This window comes from Capsicum annuum, chromosome 10, assembly GCF_002878395.1.
Source record: "Capsicum annuum cultivar UCD-10X-F1 chromosome 10, UCD10Xv1.1, whole genome shotgun sequence".
Classification (NCBI taxonomy): Eukaryota; Viridiplantae; Streptophyta; class Magnoliopsida; order Solanales; family Solanaceae; genus Capsicum; species Capsicum annuum.
In genome coordinates this window covers 221,693,946-221,711,787 of record NC_061120.1, presented here as the reverse complement: position 1 = coordinate 221,711,787, position 17,842 = coordinate 221,693,946, and the positions used below count along the sequence as shown (strand labels likewise).

Here is a 17,842-nt window from a genome sequence, read left to right as displayed (position 1 = left end):
AGGCTAACAAATAGATTTTCATCAATCGCCATGTGCCTTGTGCATGCACTATCAACATACCAATTATATCGATCAACATGGGATGTGTGTGAAGCCATGAATACCTCCTCCTCTATTTTTTCAAATTGGTGATCTTCTGTAAAATTTACTCGTTGGGAAGACTGACCACTTTGAGGCGCTTTTGCCTTCAATACTTCTTAATGTGCCCATACTTGTTGCAGTATTTGCATTAAATAGGAGACCTCTTAGATTTTTGCCAATAATTCTTCTCCAAGTGGTTTGTCTTCTTACAAATACCACAAGGGAGAAATTTTCCTTTCCTCGACGATTCACCTTAGTATCCACTAGATTTCGCTTCTCTAGAGTGATCTGAAGAGACTCTTTTGCCTTTATTTTACTGCTTGAATTTATTCCTTACTTAAAATGCATCTTTGACTATCCCTTCACTTCTCATGGTCACCCATTTCTCTTGGATTTGCAATTTAGAGATCAGCTCAGCTATTGAAAGAGTAGTCAAATCACAAGACTTTTCGATAGCTGAGATTTTTTATTCAAACTTGTCCAGAAGGCTGACCATGATCTTCTCCACAACTTTGTGATTTGGAAAGCTTTCACCAAGTATCATTATTTGGTTCACAATATCCATTAGCTTAGAAGAGTATTCCTGCACAATATCCGAATCCTTCATCTCAAGAGCTCAAATTGCCTCTTCAAAGTTAAGACCTTAACAGACTTAACTCTGTTGCTGCCTTCAAACTCCCCCTTTAGCTTATCCCACGCATCTTTGTCTGTCCCACAAGCCATAATCCTTGTGAACATCACTTTTGTAAGACTTGAATGTATGCAAGTGAGAGCTCTTGGAGTACTAGTCACCAACTCGTCATACTTTTTGATTTCATTAAGAGTTGCATTGTCTCTCAATGACTGAACAACAGGTTCTCCCATCTCAATGACATCCCACAAGTTGAGAGACTTCAAGTAAGACTTCATTTTAATAACCCAAATATGGCAATTCTCCCCCAAGAAAATCAGAGGACTGTTGTTGGTTGATTTTCATATGCCATATTTTCCAGCAAACAGATCCAAGAAAAGAGCTTAAAAAGATGAGCCAATCAACAAAAAATAAATTCAGATCCCGTAAGAAATGATTTTTGATACCATGTCAAAAAAAAGGGGAAGAAGGATTTGAAAACAAGAAGTTGAAAATAATGAAAACGATGCAGCTGTAAATTGCTACAAAAAAGGCTGCAGTGAAGAAGGAAAAGCTGAAATTTTATGAGTGTTTTCAATTTTTCTGGATGGTTACAAATGCACAATGTCATCCCCTATTAATACTTGTGTAGGGATGATTCTAGATACTATAAATCTAGAGTGTTCTTATACAAATATTTCCCTCAAATATCTAGCACCCTCTAGATCTTTCCTTTCTAGACTACACCATTCTTACATATCTAGATATTTCTTTCTACACCATTCCTTTCTAGATTCTTCTAACTAGAATTATATAAATATCTAGATATTTACTCAACATGATTATCCTAGAAATTTACTAGACTATTCTAGAGACTTAACTAGAAATCTATGATTCCTAAAAATCTACTTTAATGAAATATACTAGTTCTATGTCTTGTACTCTTCTCAATAGTTGTTTCCCTCATTATACTACCATAATACAAAAAAGTTCGGCCTTTTTGTTTTTCTACCGTACAACCACAGTTCTATTTCTCATATTTTCTTTGTTCTATCAGTGCCCAGACTAAACAGATTGCATTGTATCTGTAGGTTGACATAAAGAAAAATCATCCTAGTGCATATGATCATGATAAGTACATCACTATGGCGGACAAAGTAATTGAAACAACAATGCCGAAAGCTACAAAAACCAACGGTTACACCATTTCTAAAGGTACACATTTCCTACTCTCATTATATAACAGATGTTTTGATATTCATTTAACAATTTGCTTTTTCATTCAGTATCCTGGTTCATTTTGTAGTATTAATTATTGCTTGCCTTCTTTTCAACTACAGATTTCTTACCCATGCACGACATTTCTAAGTCACCTGAGGGATTTAGCAATCACCTTTTCACCGGAGTGATGACATTCGTTATGGGCGTCGTCACAATGGTCCGAATGACCCGCAACATGCCAAGAAAGCTTACGGATTCAACCCTTTTGTCTGGTTCATTAAAAGGCGTTGATATGGTTAAACCACAGGCTCAAGAATATCAATTGAGTGGACCTGCCATCTCGAATAACGAGTACTTCAGCATGATGAAACGCATGGGAGAGCTCGAGGAGAAGGTTATTATTCTTAGCAACAAGCCTAGTTCCTTACCACCTGAAAAAGAGGAAATGCTTAACAATGTCATGAGTCATGTTGATAAATTGGAGCAAGAGCTTTGTGCAACCAAAATGGTAGTATCTGTTTATCTTGATAATCATTTCAATAGCTACCTTGACATAATATTAGAGGTTTGAGGGGACAGACATCTAATATATCCATATTTCATATTATTAATATTCTTATTATTGGTAGGCACTGGAGAAAGCCCTAGCCCGTCAAGAAGAGCTCTTAGCCTACATTGAGAAGAAGAAGAAAAAAAAGAATTTCTTTGGTTTCTGACCGCGGATGCAACAACAAGAAATGCTGTTTGAATGACATGACACTTAAGCTTATTTACATTCAGCATGCAAGTTACTATAAGCTATATGATCTGAACTGCTATAGCTTGTAGTGGCTTTATTTTAGTCCTCTTGGCTAGATTTCATTCAACAGGAATTCTTTTGTGAGCTCTAATAGTAATATACAGAGTATTTTACAAATTAAGCGGCTTGCATTTTTGGTTCTTAGTTTTCTGTATATTTGGATAATAACAGTTTGGATTAGTTCTAATTGTTGCCTTGCAAGGTAGAGCTTCCTTTGTTGTTTAACATAGTTTTTGTCTTGCTTCTCCTGTGTCAAAAATATGTTTTCTTTTCAGTCTATCTTCTACCTTGTCTTAAAAAAAATTAATGCAAAATAATGGGAACCAATGACTACCATTCATTAAAAAAACCCTATTACACAAGAGTTACAATCCACCACCACAACAATTACAACAACAGGCACAGTGTATTCCCACAAAGTGTGGTCTATGAAAGGTAAAATATACGTAGTTCATACCACTACCTCAAATGAATTAGAGAGGTTTTTATAAACCCCTGACTCAGGAAAAATAACAAATAAAAAACATAAAAACATAAAACAAACAACAAAATAGGATAATACACCACTAGAAAATAAAAGAAATAAGACACCCACAGAATAATACTATAAACTATATATCTGAAATCACAAACATCATCAAAACACCACGAACAAGAGATTGCAAGACTCACACATAAATACTAAGACAACATGCATAGCTACAAACAAAGCACACATTCCTACTAGTAAGGATGCACCCCTACTCACTACCCTATACCTTAATTCGTGTCCTTCACACCTTCCTATCAAGGGTCATGTCCTCCATAAGTTGTAACTACTCCATGTCATGTCTAATAACCTCCTTCTAATATTTCTTTGGCCTAACTCTACCCTACCTAAAACCATTTATAGTCAACCTAAAACTTTCATAACGGGGCATCTGTACAGTTCTTCATCGCATGCCCGAACCATTTCAACCTTGCTTCTTGCATCTTGTCTTCCACTGAAGTCACTCCCACCTACTATCGAATGATCTCATTCTAACCCTATCTCTCCTAGTAAGTCCACATATCTATCTCAATATTTCTATCTATGCTACCTTCAACTTTTGGTTGCACACTCTGTTCCATACAACATCAACAGTTAAAATGCCACTCAATAAAACTTGCCTTTTAGCTTAAGAAGCACCTTCTTATTACACAAGGCTCCAGAACCGGGCTTCTATTTCAACCACATATACCAAAAAGGTGTCTGACATCCTCATCAATCTCACTATTTTCCTGAATCATTGACCTAAGTAACTTGAAACTATCTCTCTTCCAAATAGCCTGGGAATCCAACTTTACTACTAAGTCAGCCTCATGCATCAACTCACTAAAGCCACACCCTAAATACTCCATCTTGGTCCTGATCAACCAAAATCCCTTAGCTCTATGGTTTGTTTTCAAACCTCCAAATTATCATTAAATCCTCCTTGGGTCTCATCAATTATCACTACATCATCAGTAATAACATACACCAAGTCACCTCCTCTTAAATATTTCATGTTAATACATCCATCACCAAGGCCAATAAAAATGAACTAAAAGTTACTCGCTAGTGAAACCCTGTCAAAATAGGAAAGTGCTTTAAATCTTCTCCTAAAATTCTCACACGAGTTTTGCTCCATCATACATGTTTTAAAAGTAGTTATATTCTATGTTTTGGCATTTTCTAAGCAAAATTCAACACCAAAGGAGGAGGTCATGAAAAAAAGGAAAAATATTCAAGATGTCACAATTATAACACTTTCATTGTTGATGCGCCAAGTTAAAACTCCTTTATGAAGCGTAAGCGGTCGTTGTCAAGTATATAACCCAACAAAAATTGGGGTTGAATCTCATAAGGAATGTGTTAATTAATAAGTTGTATGTAATTCAAGTTACTATTAGTTGACAATTTCCATGAAATGGGGAGGAAAGGGGGTTACTAAATGATTTTTAAATAAAAATTCAACTTGCTTCAAGTAACCAACATTAAGTTTATAAAATATTAATAAATACAGAAGATGAACTAGGCTTGTGTTCACCATGGCCAAATTAGTAATTACACGCCGATTACTGTTTAGGATTCATATGATATCAAAAATTATAAAGTTATCAATTCTAACATATACCCAAATGTTTCTCAACCTAAGTGAGTTTTTATCACTTTAATTCTTTTGAACTTAAAGATCAACTTATACAAATTCGATTCAACTCCGAGTTGGTCAATCTTGTTTTAACATTTACCATTAGACGGAGATTAAAACCTCTAAATCCTCGTTAACAATCCTTTTTATCATTTCAAGAAAATTAACCTTAAGGCATGTTCTAATGTTTTGAAACATTAGAAATTTGTTAATATGAAAGAATTATCAAAGCATTTTTGAATAACAATCGAATCCTACAACAATCAACGTTGAATTCGCTAATTTCACATGGATCCTAAACCTTAGTTGTGGGAGTTCAGCTAATCATAACATCAAGAGAGAATAAAGATAAAAAAATTCATAGATTAGAAAATTACCTTTTGCTCAAATATGGATTCAACTTCAATTGTCTTTCAAATACAAACAAAAATGCTAAAACCCCAAGAACAGATTCAAAACTTCAAAATATTTCCAGTGTATAATGTAAGCTAACATATGATAATGAGAAAAACCCTAGTAGCTTCTATTTATAGCATAAAAAATATGAATTCAAATTAAATTTTGAAATTAGATGGATCAAAGGTGACAATGAGACGGATAGCTTGTCAACCAGTTGACAACTCGTAAGCATAGGTCGTCGCTTGAATTCTTCATGAGTTGGTTTCTACTAAGGTTGATGACTTTAGTTGACGGTTCATCAACTTATGTCATCCTTAATTCTCCTTAGTACGTTTTCTTCTTAATGGTGGCGAGTTAGTTGACAACTCGTTAACTAGTTGGCAACTTGTCAATTGGGCTTTTTTATACCCAGTTTCTCCTATTTTATCACTTGTTAACTTGTCATGCACAAAGAATTAAAAAACAAAATTTTCTTAAGAACTTAAAATTATTCCTAATTAAAAACCTCAAATGTGCCATCAAAATACTGACATATCAATTGTATCAAAAAGAAGTAACTTAGTCGGACACTTGCATGATACATTTTCAGAAGGTAAAAATATGTATTAATCAATTTTCAAATAACTCAGAATGTCTGATGTTTCAAAATATGAGGCATATTTGTCTTTGATTCATGCCAAAAACATTCAAATATTACGAATGATGCTTGTGTAATGACTCACATGGTATCTGATGTGTGAGCAAAAATTAACACATTTAATGCTTTTTAGCTCAAACAAATTGTGAAATCTTCAGCAACTGTTGTTGTTTTGATGTGTTTTCTAGTGATATTGCAGACGCAAGAAAAAAGATGGAAAATAAATAACAATGGAACAAAAGATTTGAGAATCTGAGCAAAAGTGAAGAAAACATGGCTGACGACATTCATAATATGTTGTCAGCCTTGTGATAGGCTATCAGTATTGGCGTCAGCCTTAACCAGGGAGTTGAAGTTGAGAAGCAGTTGTGATGCCAATTTGTGATGCGGCGTCAAGGTGGTGGTAAGGCATCAAGAATGTCTTCAGCCTCAACCAGAGAAGCAGAACTTGGAGAAGAGATCTAACGATGTTAGTGATATGGCGTCAGATCCATGACGCGACATCAGATACATCGTCAGCCTAAGGTAGAATTCGAAGCAAGATGGAGCAGGTCTAACGCCATTCCTGATAAGGCATTAGAAGCGTGATAAGCCGTCAACAAGGGTGTCATCTAATCCAAAGAATTTTCTTTATTTTGTTATTTTATTTCCATAATTAGGCTTAAGTATAAATAGCAGTTTTTAGGGATTTATTCAGCAGTTTCGAGAAGATTATTATTGATCTCTAGACTTGGAGAAACATTCTTATTCATTGTTTTTCCTTCAACACTTAACAACTAGCATGGATTACTATTTCATGATTCAATTGAAGAAACTTTCATTGTTTTGATCTATTAGTAAGTTTATCTATCAAAGTATGAATTCAACTTGTTGTTTCGTTCATCAAATCATGAGCGGCTAATTCCATTAGCTCGAGTTATAGGATCCATAGATTAGGGTTTGATATGTTGCTAGGTATAACAAGGATTCAAAGGGTAGTAGGACGTCTTGAAATTCTATTATTTTAACTTAAAATCTATTGGTTGCAAACAATAGGTTATGTCTTAGGTGTATTTGCTTGAACAGAGAAATAGACTAGAGGACGTGAATTATCAACAGGGACTCGGAAGCTACCAATCTTCTGTTTAATGATTGATGCCATAACTGGATTGATCTACCTGAGATAACATCCTATTGGAAATATATATGTTATCTAAGTTCGAATGAATTAGATAATAAATTGTTTGGTGAGGTTGGAAGATAAGTCAGATAGTATCATCGTCGGGGATATTCTGATGTTCCCACTATTTAATGAGTCCTAAGTAATACCTAGTATCTGTCAATTACCGAAAACCATGGTGAACATAACTCCGGTTTTCCATTTATATTGATTAAAAATAGTACTAACAATGTGACAACATTACTTGCTACTTTTAAAAAACCCCTTTTCAGGAAACTACATCTACCAGTTGATTAAACCGCTAATGACTTGCATTGACACCATATTCTCTGTGGGATCGACCCTACCTAGTTGTGTTTTATATTGCTAACGATCGCCTTGCTCTTATTTGAGGTTTAAGTTGAGCGTTATAAAAAATAGCGCCGTTGTTGAGGAATACGATTGTGAATTAAAGTTGTTTGCGCTAATTAACTGTTAGTTTAAGTTTCCAATTTTACATTTGTTTGTTGTTTTTGTTTATGTCAGGTTTAGGTTGTGTATGGCAAATACTAGAAGTTTGGGAGAAATATTATTACCTTTTAATCTAGAACCCCAACAAATCGGTAGAATGACAGATCCACAAGAAGTTGAGAGACTAGCTGCCTTGGCTAGGGCTCAAGTAAATGTTCAAAATGTGGGTCAACATAAGTGTCATCCGAATCCTGATGATGAAGATTTGGGAAATGAGGAATTACTGAATCCTCAAAACCCAAGGAGAGTTGAGCAGATTACTGCACCGAGGTAGCGAAATATGGATAGAAACCATCCATTTAGAAGAAGGTATGGTCAACAGATGGCTCAATATGAGGATGATGATGATGATTATGGAATGGATGGAGCGGGTGTAACTGTTGCGATCATTCCTCCATCGTTAGCACCCGGTCCAAAATTCAGCATAACTAGCACCATGATCCAACTCTTGAATCTGAAGGGGTTGTTTAGTGGCCTGCCTGGTGATGATCCGAACATTAAATTGGTGAACTTCATCACCATTTGTAATCTTTTGATAATCTAGGAGTAGGCCATAACTCTATCCGATTGAGATTGTTTCCATTATCTTTGGGGAGGCAACTATGTAATTGAATGAGCTGATGCCTAATTCTATAACCAACTGGAGGTAGTTGAAAGAGGCATTCCTAGAATAATTCTTTCAACCCTCCAGGAGGGTGCAATTGAGGGACGAGATTAGTAACTTCAGACAGCTCCCAACTGAAGCATTGAGCCTAGGAGAGATTCAAGAAGAAAATGTCATAATTCCCAAACCACAACATGACGAACTTGTATTTGATGGAGACTTTGTACAGAGCTCTTAACTCTTTAACAAAGACAATTGTAGATAATGTTGCTGGTGGTTCCTTTGTAGACCTTACATTCCCGGAGGCTTCTGACATGCTGAATAAAATGACCAAATAGAGTCGAACCTGGCTTACCAGGGATTCTGTGGTAGCTAGCCTAACTGTTTCTGTTGGAGTGTCTGCGGAGCAACGTAGAAAAGATGAAGAGTGAGACCAAGACATGGACCACCTAAGAACACAGATGGAATTGCTGACCAAGCACTTGTTATCTGGAAAGACTGAGAATGTAAAGGATGTGGAGTCCCAGTGCAATGTTGCTACTGATGTAGATGAGAAGGCAAATTATTTGAGTAATCAGGGGGCTTTCCGAGGCAATAACCAAGAGAATCAAGGTTAGAACTTTTATGATAAACCCGGTTACAAGGATAGAGAGTAAGGCAACTGGAGAAGCAATAATGACAGAAGTGGTTTATATGTTCCTCCTGGAAATCGAGATGCTGCTACATCTAGCTCTGGAAAGATGTCCATAAAGGACATGATGGAGAAACTGCTAAAAAGAGTTGAGACTACTAACTCTGGGGTAAATACCATGAAGAGTAATTTTTCTACCCTAATTCAATTGGTACCCTCACACTCTATGTCCATTAAGCAGTTCGAGCAGCAGATGAGCCAACTCTCCACAACCCTGAACCAGAGAAAGAGTGGCACTTTACCCAACGATACGATTCATAACTTGCAGACTGATGGCTCATGTACGGAGATTACCATAAGGAGTGGTAAGGTATTAGTTGGCCCTTCTATAGGCAAGGATATTATTGATGAGATAGTTGATGTTGAACCAGAAATAGATGATCTAGTGGATTCTAAGATGTTACAACTAATACTGTTGAATCAGAAAAGAAGAAGGAAAAGGAAGCGGGGTTGAAAGAGATGCCAAGACCACCACCTCCCTTTCCTCAGCGGTTGAAGAAGAAAGTTGACGATGAAAAATTTAGCAAGTTTATGGTGATGTTGAAGAAATTAACAGTAACTGTGCCTTTGGTTGAGGCAGTTGAACAGATGTCAGGATACACTAAGTTCATAAAAGAGCTTGTGACAAAGAAAAGAATGGTGAGATATGAACCAGTGGACAATCTCCACCACTATAGTGTTGTTTCTACAAGGTCCTTAGCTCAAAAGAAGGTGGATCCTGGAGCATTCACCATCCCTTGCATTATCGAGTCGTTGGATTTTGATAAAGCACTATGTGACCTAGGAGCTAGCATCAATCTGATGCCATTAACTGTGTATAAAAAGATGGGTTTGGGGGATCCTACTCCCATAAACATGAGATTGCTAATGGCAGATAGATCGGTGAAGCGACCGAAGGGAATATTACGTGATGTATTATTAAAAGTAGCTGATTTTATATTCCCTACCGATTTTCTGGTGCTTGATTGTGATGTGGATTTTGAAGTACCCATCATATTAGGTAGACCATTCTTAGATACTGGGAGAGTATTGTTGAGATGGAGCTGAATAAGCTCAAATTCAGGCTAAATAAAAGTGAGGTAAGTTTTGAAATACAACCATCCATGATATCACAAAATGAGATAAGTGTCTTTACAATTGTGGATGTGTTAGATGCAGGTTGAAAGAGGTATCACCTTGGTGTCTTGACGAAGTCTAAGTAGTCAGGATGACCAAGTCGTGCCGCGACATTAAATCAGGCACTATTGGTAGGCAACCCAAAATTTTATTTTAATGCATTTTGTTTTTATTAAGTTTAGGGAGAAATCATAAGGAACTGATAAGTAATGAAAAGTCCTAGGAAAAAATTGATCAAAGCCAAGAAAGTGATCTTGACGACATTCGTGATAAGCTATCACAACTATGACGTCTTATCTCAAAATGTCATCAGAAAGATTAAAGTGGAGGCTTTCTCTGTTAAGGCTGACGACGTTCGTGATAAGCTATCACGATATTGACGTGTTATCATGAGATGTCATCAACCACAACCTAAAAAATTAAAAATCTGGGCCAAATTTAAATCAAATCCGACCCGGCCCAGTCGCCCAGATGGAAAACCTCTCAGTTACCCATTTTTTGTTTGTTTCCTTATTTTATGTGATTTCTTGCCTTAGTTAGAAAATTTTATTTCCTGTCAAAATAGTTTCAAAGTGAAAGAAGAACTCATCTCTCCTAGTAAGTGTGGGATTGCAAGATTAATTAAAAACTTCTCTGCAATCTTTGTCTCTCTCTCTTACTCGTATAGTCAAGAAGACTCAAATCTCAGTTATGCTTTGATTCACCTCTTCTTTCATTGAAAAATGGTAAGTTGATGCAAGCTTGAGTTTTCAAAGAAAATTGAGTCAAGTTGTTTGTACCATAGCATGAAAATCGGAAATTAGGGTAAAATTGTGCTTAATTCCAAAAAGCTAAAACCCTGAGTTCAATGAATGAAAACTCCATGTGATTCTAAGAAGAATCTGGTTCCCAAAATTAAGAGTAAAAACTGAGTTCAAAGCTAAGTCTGAGCTGGCGACGTACCTGATAGGCTATCACAAGTGTGACGCCTTATTAGGAATATCATCACAAGTTTGGAAAAGGAGTTTCAGTTCTGTTTAGGGCTAATGACACAGCTGATAAGCTATCACCTATGTGATGCCTTATCAGCCATGTCGTCACACCATGCTGATAATGCACTGAGTCGAATTTCTTTTTCTAATTATTGAACTCAAATGACATGCTTTGATTCTTCTACTGTGAGCACTAAATTATGTCTGTCTTGTGGTACAGAAACATTCCAATGGCACCTAAAACAAAGACTCCCAATGCTCCAAAGAAATCTACCAAGCCACCTATGGTTTGGAAGCTCATTAATGAGGAGTCTGACTATAAAGATTAAAAACCACTGCTCAGGTGGAGGAGAAAGAAACCAAGTCCAAAGGCACCTCCTCTACCTAAAACCATTGAGGTGAAGGATAGTGAGAATACTGATACCACCACTCCAGTTGAGAGTGAGGCTTCTGAGCAGGAGGGTTCTGAGCAAACTGAGTCTGAACAGCCTGAGTTTGAGAAGGCTGAAATTGAAAAATCAAAGGCAGAACATACTGAGTCTGACAAATCTGAGTCTGAGGAACCATCCTCAAAATCTCCTTCTACTGAGAAACATGGATAGAAGGAACCTCCAGCTCGGGGAACTTTGATAAAATACAAGAATCTTGAGGTTTGAGAAAATGCTAGATGGAAGATCCCTGAATCAAAGAACATCTTCCTCAAGGGTATGACCAGTTTTTCTAGAAAAAAGAGTCATCATCACAGGATTGACAGGGTATCCTATAGTTGAGCAGAAATTCAGAAACTACGGGCTAGGATGGACTGCTAAGGGAGGAAATTAGTTTTGTCCTACATTAGTTCGGGAGTTCTATGCAAACTTCCAGGCTAGGTTAGAGAGTATGTGCAAGGATGGAGAGACCACAGCAGACCAGCCTTTGCTGACCAGAGTTCCAGTTCATGGGGTAAATATAGATATCTCTGACATGATTATCAACAGATTTCTATATGGACCCAACTTCATTCCTCAGGTCACAAATCCTGCACTCTACCATCATCTGAAGAGTAAGGATGACTAGCATCCTTGGTTAGCTACACTAATAGCTGAAAGAGATCTATTATGGCTGACCAGACCTAATGAGCAAATTTACAAAGCTTCTTTGACTCAAGAGGCAAACTTCTAGTGGGGTTTTGTATGCACCCATTTAATGCCGATTGATGGAGATAGCATTCTTGGGGATGATCGAGCTATATTGGTTACATGTATTGTGGCCAACCTTAACCTAAACTTCAGAGAGATCATTGCTGAAGAGATCAAGATTCGGGTGACAAGGTCTGACACCGCTTACCTATTTCCTTATTTGATCACCAAGTTATGCACAGAGGCAGGGGTACCAAATATTACAGGGATTGATGATACATAGTATGCCACAAAGACCCACAACCCTATTCGCTATGATGAAAATCAGTTGAGGCTGACACTTGATAGAGGGGTGAGGGTTAAGGTAAACCCAGCAATTGCAGGTCCTAGTTCAGTACCTGAGGTAGAGGTGTAAGATTTTGAGGTTGCACCACCAACCTCTTCATCACAGGCAGTTTCAGTACCTGAAGATGATCCAGGCCCTTCAGCTCCTACAGCAACAGTCGGAGTCACAGCCCAGCCGATCGATATCAGAAAAGTGGCCAAACAGGCCAAATGGTATGAGATACAACTATATGCCTTTGCTAAATAGTTTGCCACTACTGTAGATAAGAGAATCAAGGTTGACCTTGAGCTTTTTTCTACTTTTCCCAGACGGTTTGTATATCTAGAGAACTGATTCTACACCCGAGCAAAAAAATGATAAGAGCAAACCTTGCTAAATTTGGAGAGGCCCTAGATAAGGTAAAGAATGATGTGGTGGGGTTACAGCAACACCAGTTTGTTATATCTATAGTGAAATAAACTAAAGAATTTGGGGATGAACCCTCAATCCTTGATCTCACTGCAGAGCCGGTGAAAAAGAAAAAGAAGAAAAACAAAGAAGCTAAAAAAGGTAAGAGAAAGAGACAAGAAGATGATGAAAATGAGAGAAAAGTAGAGAAAAATTCAAAGAAAAAGAAGAAGGCTAAGAAATCAGAGGCAGAGAAGACACTACAGGCAGATGATGAGCTAACAGAACAGGAGAAAGCGGATCTAAAAAAGGCAATGCAAACATCCCTATAGGATAACTGGAAATGGGAGAAAGTACTACGGGCGAGGGAGATAGGGGCCTCGTCTAGCAGAGCAGGTGCACCAGAGCAGAGAAAATCTCCTGATAAAGATGACGCTACTGTAGGGTCAATGACCCATGATTTGAGGCTTGATTGACTCCAGGTATACCCTAACCCTTAGTTTAGTTTTATTTTGATCTTAAGTTGAGAGTGTAGGGTAGCGTATTGTTGTAACATGTTTTGTAAATAACTAAGAGTAATGCAAGTACTGTAGGCAGCTAACTTATTTTGTTAATTTTGAATAGTTTTCCAAAGTTTTGTTTTACATGGCTATTTGAATTGCATCTAAGTGTGACCACTGTGCATCTTTTTATGGCATTAGTTTAGTTGCTTAATCATCACTGCTGAACAATTGCATGAACCAGATAGGTAGTAGCTAGTGATATGCATGTGTTCCTTGTGTGTACGATATCTCTACTGCATTCCCTTTGTACTGTCGAATCCAGAACTTGCCCGGTTCATCTAACCTTATTTGAAAGATAGGGTTTAGGAAAGTATCATAGGCCGTTTTAGAATTTGAGTCACTTTTTAGCCTAAAATAACTTTCCCTGTGTACATGTTTCCACTTGATCCCTATTTTGAGCCTGAATTAACTATTTCTTTTTATAATACCTATCACCTTCCCTTTTAGATCATAATGAACCTGTTTTGGCCCTAGTCCTCCTTGGATCCTGTGCACCTTGACTTAGGCAAACAGCCTAAGTTAAGGGTGGCTATCATAGGGGTGTGTGATGTAAATTGGGTATGAAGAGGGGTAGAGTAAAAGAAAAAGAATAAGTGGAAAAGGAATAGAAAGTTGGGGTTTGGTGAAAAAGATCAAGAAAAAAATGTGTTTGAGTAAAAAAAAGGAACCACACCCATTCTGAATGTGTGATCAAGAAAAGAGAAAAAGAAAAGAAAAGAAAAAGAGGTTAATAAGTGGAACCCACAAGTTAAAGTAGTGCCAAGGAGTTTAGTCACTCTAAATTCCATAAAATATCATACCAGTCCTTAGCCTACGTTATAAGCCAAAGAAAGATCTATAGTGATCCTAGCTTACCTGTCTGGTCACTTTGGTAATGAAGATAAGGGAAAGCCTATGGTATTTGGCATACACTAGTTTGAACTTCATTTTGAGAGTGAGTGTTTTTGTGCTTATCTCCATGTTTATATTTTGATTTTTGAGATGAGATAAAAAAGGGAATTTCTTTATTGTGAGGGCACACTAGTATTTTTCTAGGTTTCTTACTTGTTTAGGGTAGTGTCATATTGATACATGCATGATTTTTGGTACTTAGTTGATGCCATGGCTGGAATCCTTTGTGTTACATTGTTACTGTTCAATAAGTTACACAGAAGTTTTGAAGTAGTTGACCTTTGAGATGGTAACTAATTTTTGAGCTAAAATGGTTGTTGACTGCTGAATATGCTTTATACTCTCTTAGTTATTTTGTTGCTTGAGGACAAGCAATTATTTTAAGTTGAGGGTGTTGATTTGTAAGCAAAAGCTAACATATTTAATATTTTTTAGCTCAAAATAATTGTGAAATCTTCAGCAACTGTTGTTGTTTTGATGTGTTTTCTAGTGATATTGCAGACAAAAGCAAAAAGAAGGATAATAAACAATAATGGAAAAAAGAGTTGAGAATTTGAGCAAAAGTGAAGAAAACATGGCTGACAACATTCATAGTACGTCGTCATCCTTGTGATAGGCTATCAGCATTGGTGTCAACCTTAACCAGGAAGTTGAAGTTGAGAATTAGTTGTGATGCCAATTTGTGATGCGGAGTCAAGGTGGTGATAAGACGTCAAGACTGTCGTCAGCCTCAACCAGAGAAGTAGAACTTGGAGAAGAGGTCTGACACCGTTAGTGATAAGGCATCAAATCCATGATGTGGTGTCAGATCCATGATGCGGCATCAGATATATCGTCAGCCTAAGGCAGAATTTGAAGCAAGCTGGAGCAGGTCTGACGCCATTCCTAATAAGGTGTCAGAACTGTGATAAGCCATCAGTAAGGGCGTCAGCTAATCCAAAGAATTTTCTTTATTTTGTTATTTTATTTCCATAATCAAGCTTAAGTATAAATAGCAGTTTTAGGGGTTTATTCAGCAGTTCCGAGAAGATTATTATTGATCTCCAGACATGGAGAAAATATTCTTCTTCATTGTTTTTCCTTCAAAACTTAACAACTAGTCTGGATTTCTATTTTGTGATTCAATTGAAGAAACTTTCATTGTTTTCATCTATCAGTAAGTTTATCTATCAAAGTATAAATTCAACTTATAGTTTTTTTCCTCAAATCATGAGCGGATAATTCCATTAGCTCGAGTGGAATCCAGAGATTAGGGTTTGACATGTTGCTAGGTATAACAAGGATTCAAAGGGTAGTGGGACGTCTTGAAATTTTGTTGTTTTAACTTAAAATCTATTGGTTGCGAACAATAGGTTATGCCTTAGGTGTATTTTCTTGAACGGAGAAATAGACTAGAGGACGTGAATTATCAACAGGGACTCGGAAGATACTAACCTTCTGTTTAATGATTGATGTCATAACAGGATTGATCTACCTGAGATAACATCCTATTGGAAATAGATATGTTATCTAAGTTCAAAAGAATTAGATAATAAATGTCTGGTGAGGTTGAAAGATAAGTTAGATAGTATCGTCGTCGGGGATATTCTGATGTTCCCACTATTTAATGAGTCCTAAGCAATACTTAGTATCTGTTAATTCCCGAAACCCATGGTGAACATAACTCTGGTTTTCCATTTATACTGATTACAAACAGTATTAACAATGTGACAACATTACTTGCTACTTTTAAAAACCCCTTTTTTAGGAAACTACATCTACTAGTTGATTAAACCGCTAACGACTTGCATTGACACCATATTCTCTGTGGGATCGACCCCAACCTAGTTGGGTTTTATATTTCTAATGACCGTCTTGCACTTATTTGAGGTGTAAGTTGAGCGTTATCAGTATCTTAGTACTTTTAAAACCTTTTTTTCATTTTGACTCTTTGTATCTTTATTATGCTCTTATGACTTGTCGGAATTGGTGACATGATTTTCAAGGTGATCAGATGCGTTTCTGAGAAGAAAATCTAGTTTTGAAAATGTAAAATTTATATGTTTGACCAAAATCATTATTGTGGGTTAACTAGATTTGATTTGAGTTTTGGTGATTCCACTAAGGCTGGAAGCTGATGCATGACTTAGTCGGATGTTTAGCATTGGTCATGAGGGGCTCTATAGTGGTTTGGATCAGTTAGATATCTGGTTGATTTAAGGAAGTCGGTTGACCACAAACAACATTTAATGAAAATGACCTTATATTGATTATTGATAATTCCTATAGGTTTGTAAAATGATTTTGGACTGCTCCACAAGATTTTGTTATACACTAACGAGATTTGATTGAGTTAGTGTTGCGTCGCACTTATATTTTTTTATTTTTATGATTTTTAGGGATAAATAAAATAATATGGCACAAATGACATCTAATGTATGTTTTAGGTAAACCATTAAATCTGTATTGTGATTTGGAAGCTATAGAAACAAGAATCATTAAGTTTTGAGGTGTATGAGAGAGTTATGGTGTTTTTAGCGCTTATAGATATTGCTAGTTTCATGTGTGAAGATTGTTCATTTTGAATGTAAAAAAGGTTTTGGGATATCATAACCTAAAAACATGGGTCATAATAGCATCTACTTTAACCCGCCATTATGTAACCCAATGCCATAGCCAGAACGACGCGTAACGTGCTATCAAGCGAAAGAGAGATACACAGGGATAAAACAGTAAGTTGAAGTGACTAAGAGGGAAATATACATAAGTGTGTTATACAAAAAGAGGAGAAGGGAATGAATACTCAAATTAAATCCCCAAAGACTTGGTAAGAGAACTAAAAGAGCCACAATATAAAAGAAGTACTAGACAAGTGGAATAAAAGATATACAAAGTTTTCTGAAGATACAAAATAAGACTAGTACTAGAACAAAATAAGAGGGATCAGCTCCAAATATTAAAAGCTCATCCTAATCTTTGATAGTGTAACACACCGAATCTGGTACCCCAGATGCTACACAGTGCTAGCAATCCTAAAAAACCACCAGCTAACCCATGACTGATATCTGTAACTAAGCACTGTAATATATATACAGTTAAAATGTGTTGAATATAAACTACAAGGCCGTAAGGTTCAAAACTAAGTAAAATCTGAATAAAACAATATTTGAACGGGGTATAGAAATATCCAAAATTGAAATAAAACATCTGAACATACTATATCTAAAACATCTAGTATAAAAGCCTCTAAGTATCTGAAAAATTTGAATAAGGAGTTGATGGGACAATCCCCCAACTAACTCCATCTACTTTAATAGCTAAGTACTGAAATAATGAAATGATCATGTCCTCAAATGATGAGGACTCACCATTGACTTTGACTGCTGAATGCTGATCTGCTAAGGATGCTCTGGAGCTTGTGCTTTGGAACCTATGGTATAAAACACCATAGCACAAATTCATCAGTACAATTGAATGTACTGGTATGCAAGTGAGGTAGGCTGAGTGCAAAGGTTTCATATGCATGAACTATAACTGACTAAATAATATGAACATGACTACGTGAGAAGACAAAAATGACTACGTAACAGTAACTGAGATCATATTGAGA

At 36.5% G+C, this 17,842-nt stretch overlaps 2 protein-coding genes across 6 annotated transcripts in view; both read left to right on the top strand.

Moving 5' to 3' along the window:
* Positions 1-2,918, top strand: part of LOC107844067 (phosphatidylinositol/phosphatidylcholine transfer protein SFH12-like) — a 12,136-nt gene extending 9,218 nt beyond the window's left edge. For all 5 annotated transcript variants that reach the window (XM_047397585.1, XM_047397584.1, XM_016688562.2 and 2 more), the window contains exons 12-14: positions 1,783-1,906; positions 2,032-2,420; positions 2,542-2,918. In XM_047397585.1, coding sequence (XP_047253541.1) covers positions 1,783-1,906; positions 2,032-2,420; positions 2,542-2,628 — 600 coding nt within the window. In that variant the 3' untranslated portion in view covers positions 2,629-2,918. The remainder of the gene's footprint in view (positions 1-1,782; positions 1,907-2,031; positions 2,421-2,541) is intronic.
* Positions 2,919-8,631: 5,713 nt separating this feature from the next.
* Positions 8,632-9,908, top strand: LOC107844736. Its single transcript, XM_047397859.1, has 2 exons — positions 8,632-8,782; positions 9,286-9,908. Exons 1-2 carry the CDS (start codon positions 8,632-8,634, stop codon positions 9,906-9,908), a joined length of 774 nt encoding a protein of 257 aa, XP_047253815.1.
* The last annotated feature ends 7,934 nt before the right edge of the window (positions 9,909-17,842 follow it).

Coding starts and splice junctions, on each gene's coding strand:
- LOC107844736 (XM_047397859.1), top strand. CDS start 8,632: ATGGAATTGCTGACCAAGCACTTGTTATCTGGAAAGACTGAGAATGTA. Junction 8,783..9,285: donor CAATAACCAAGAGAATCAAG/GTTAGAACTTTT, acceptor CTGTTGAATCAG/AAAAGAAGAAGGAAAAGGAA.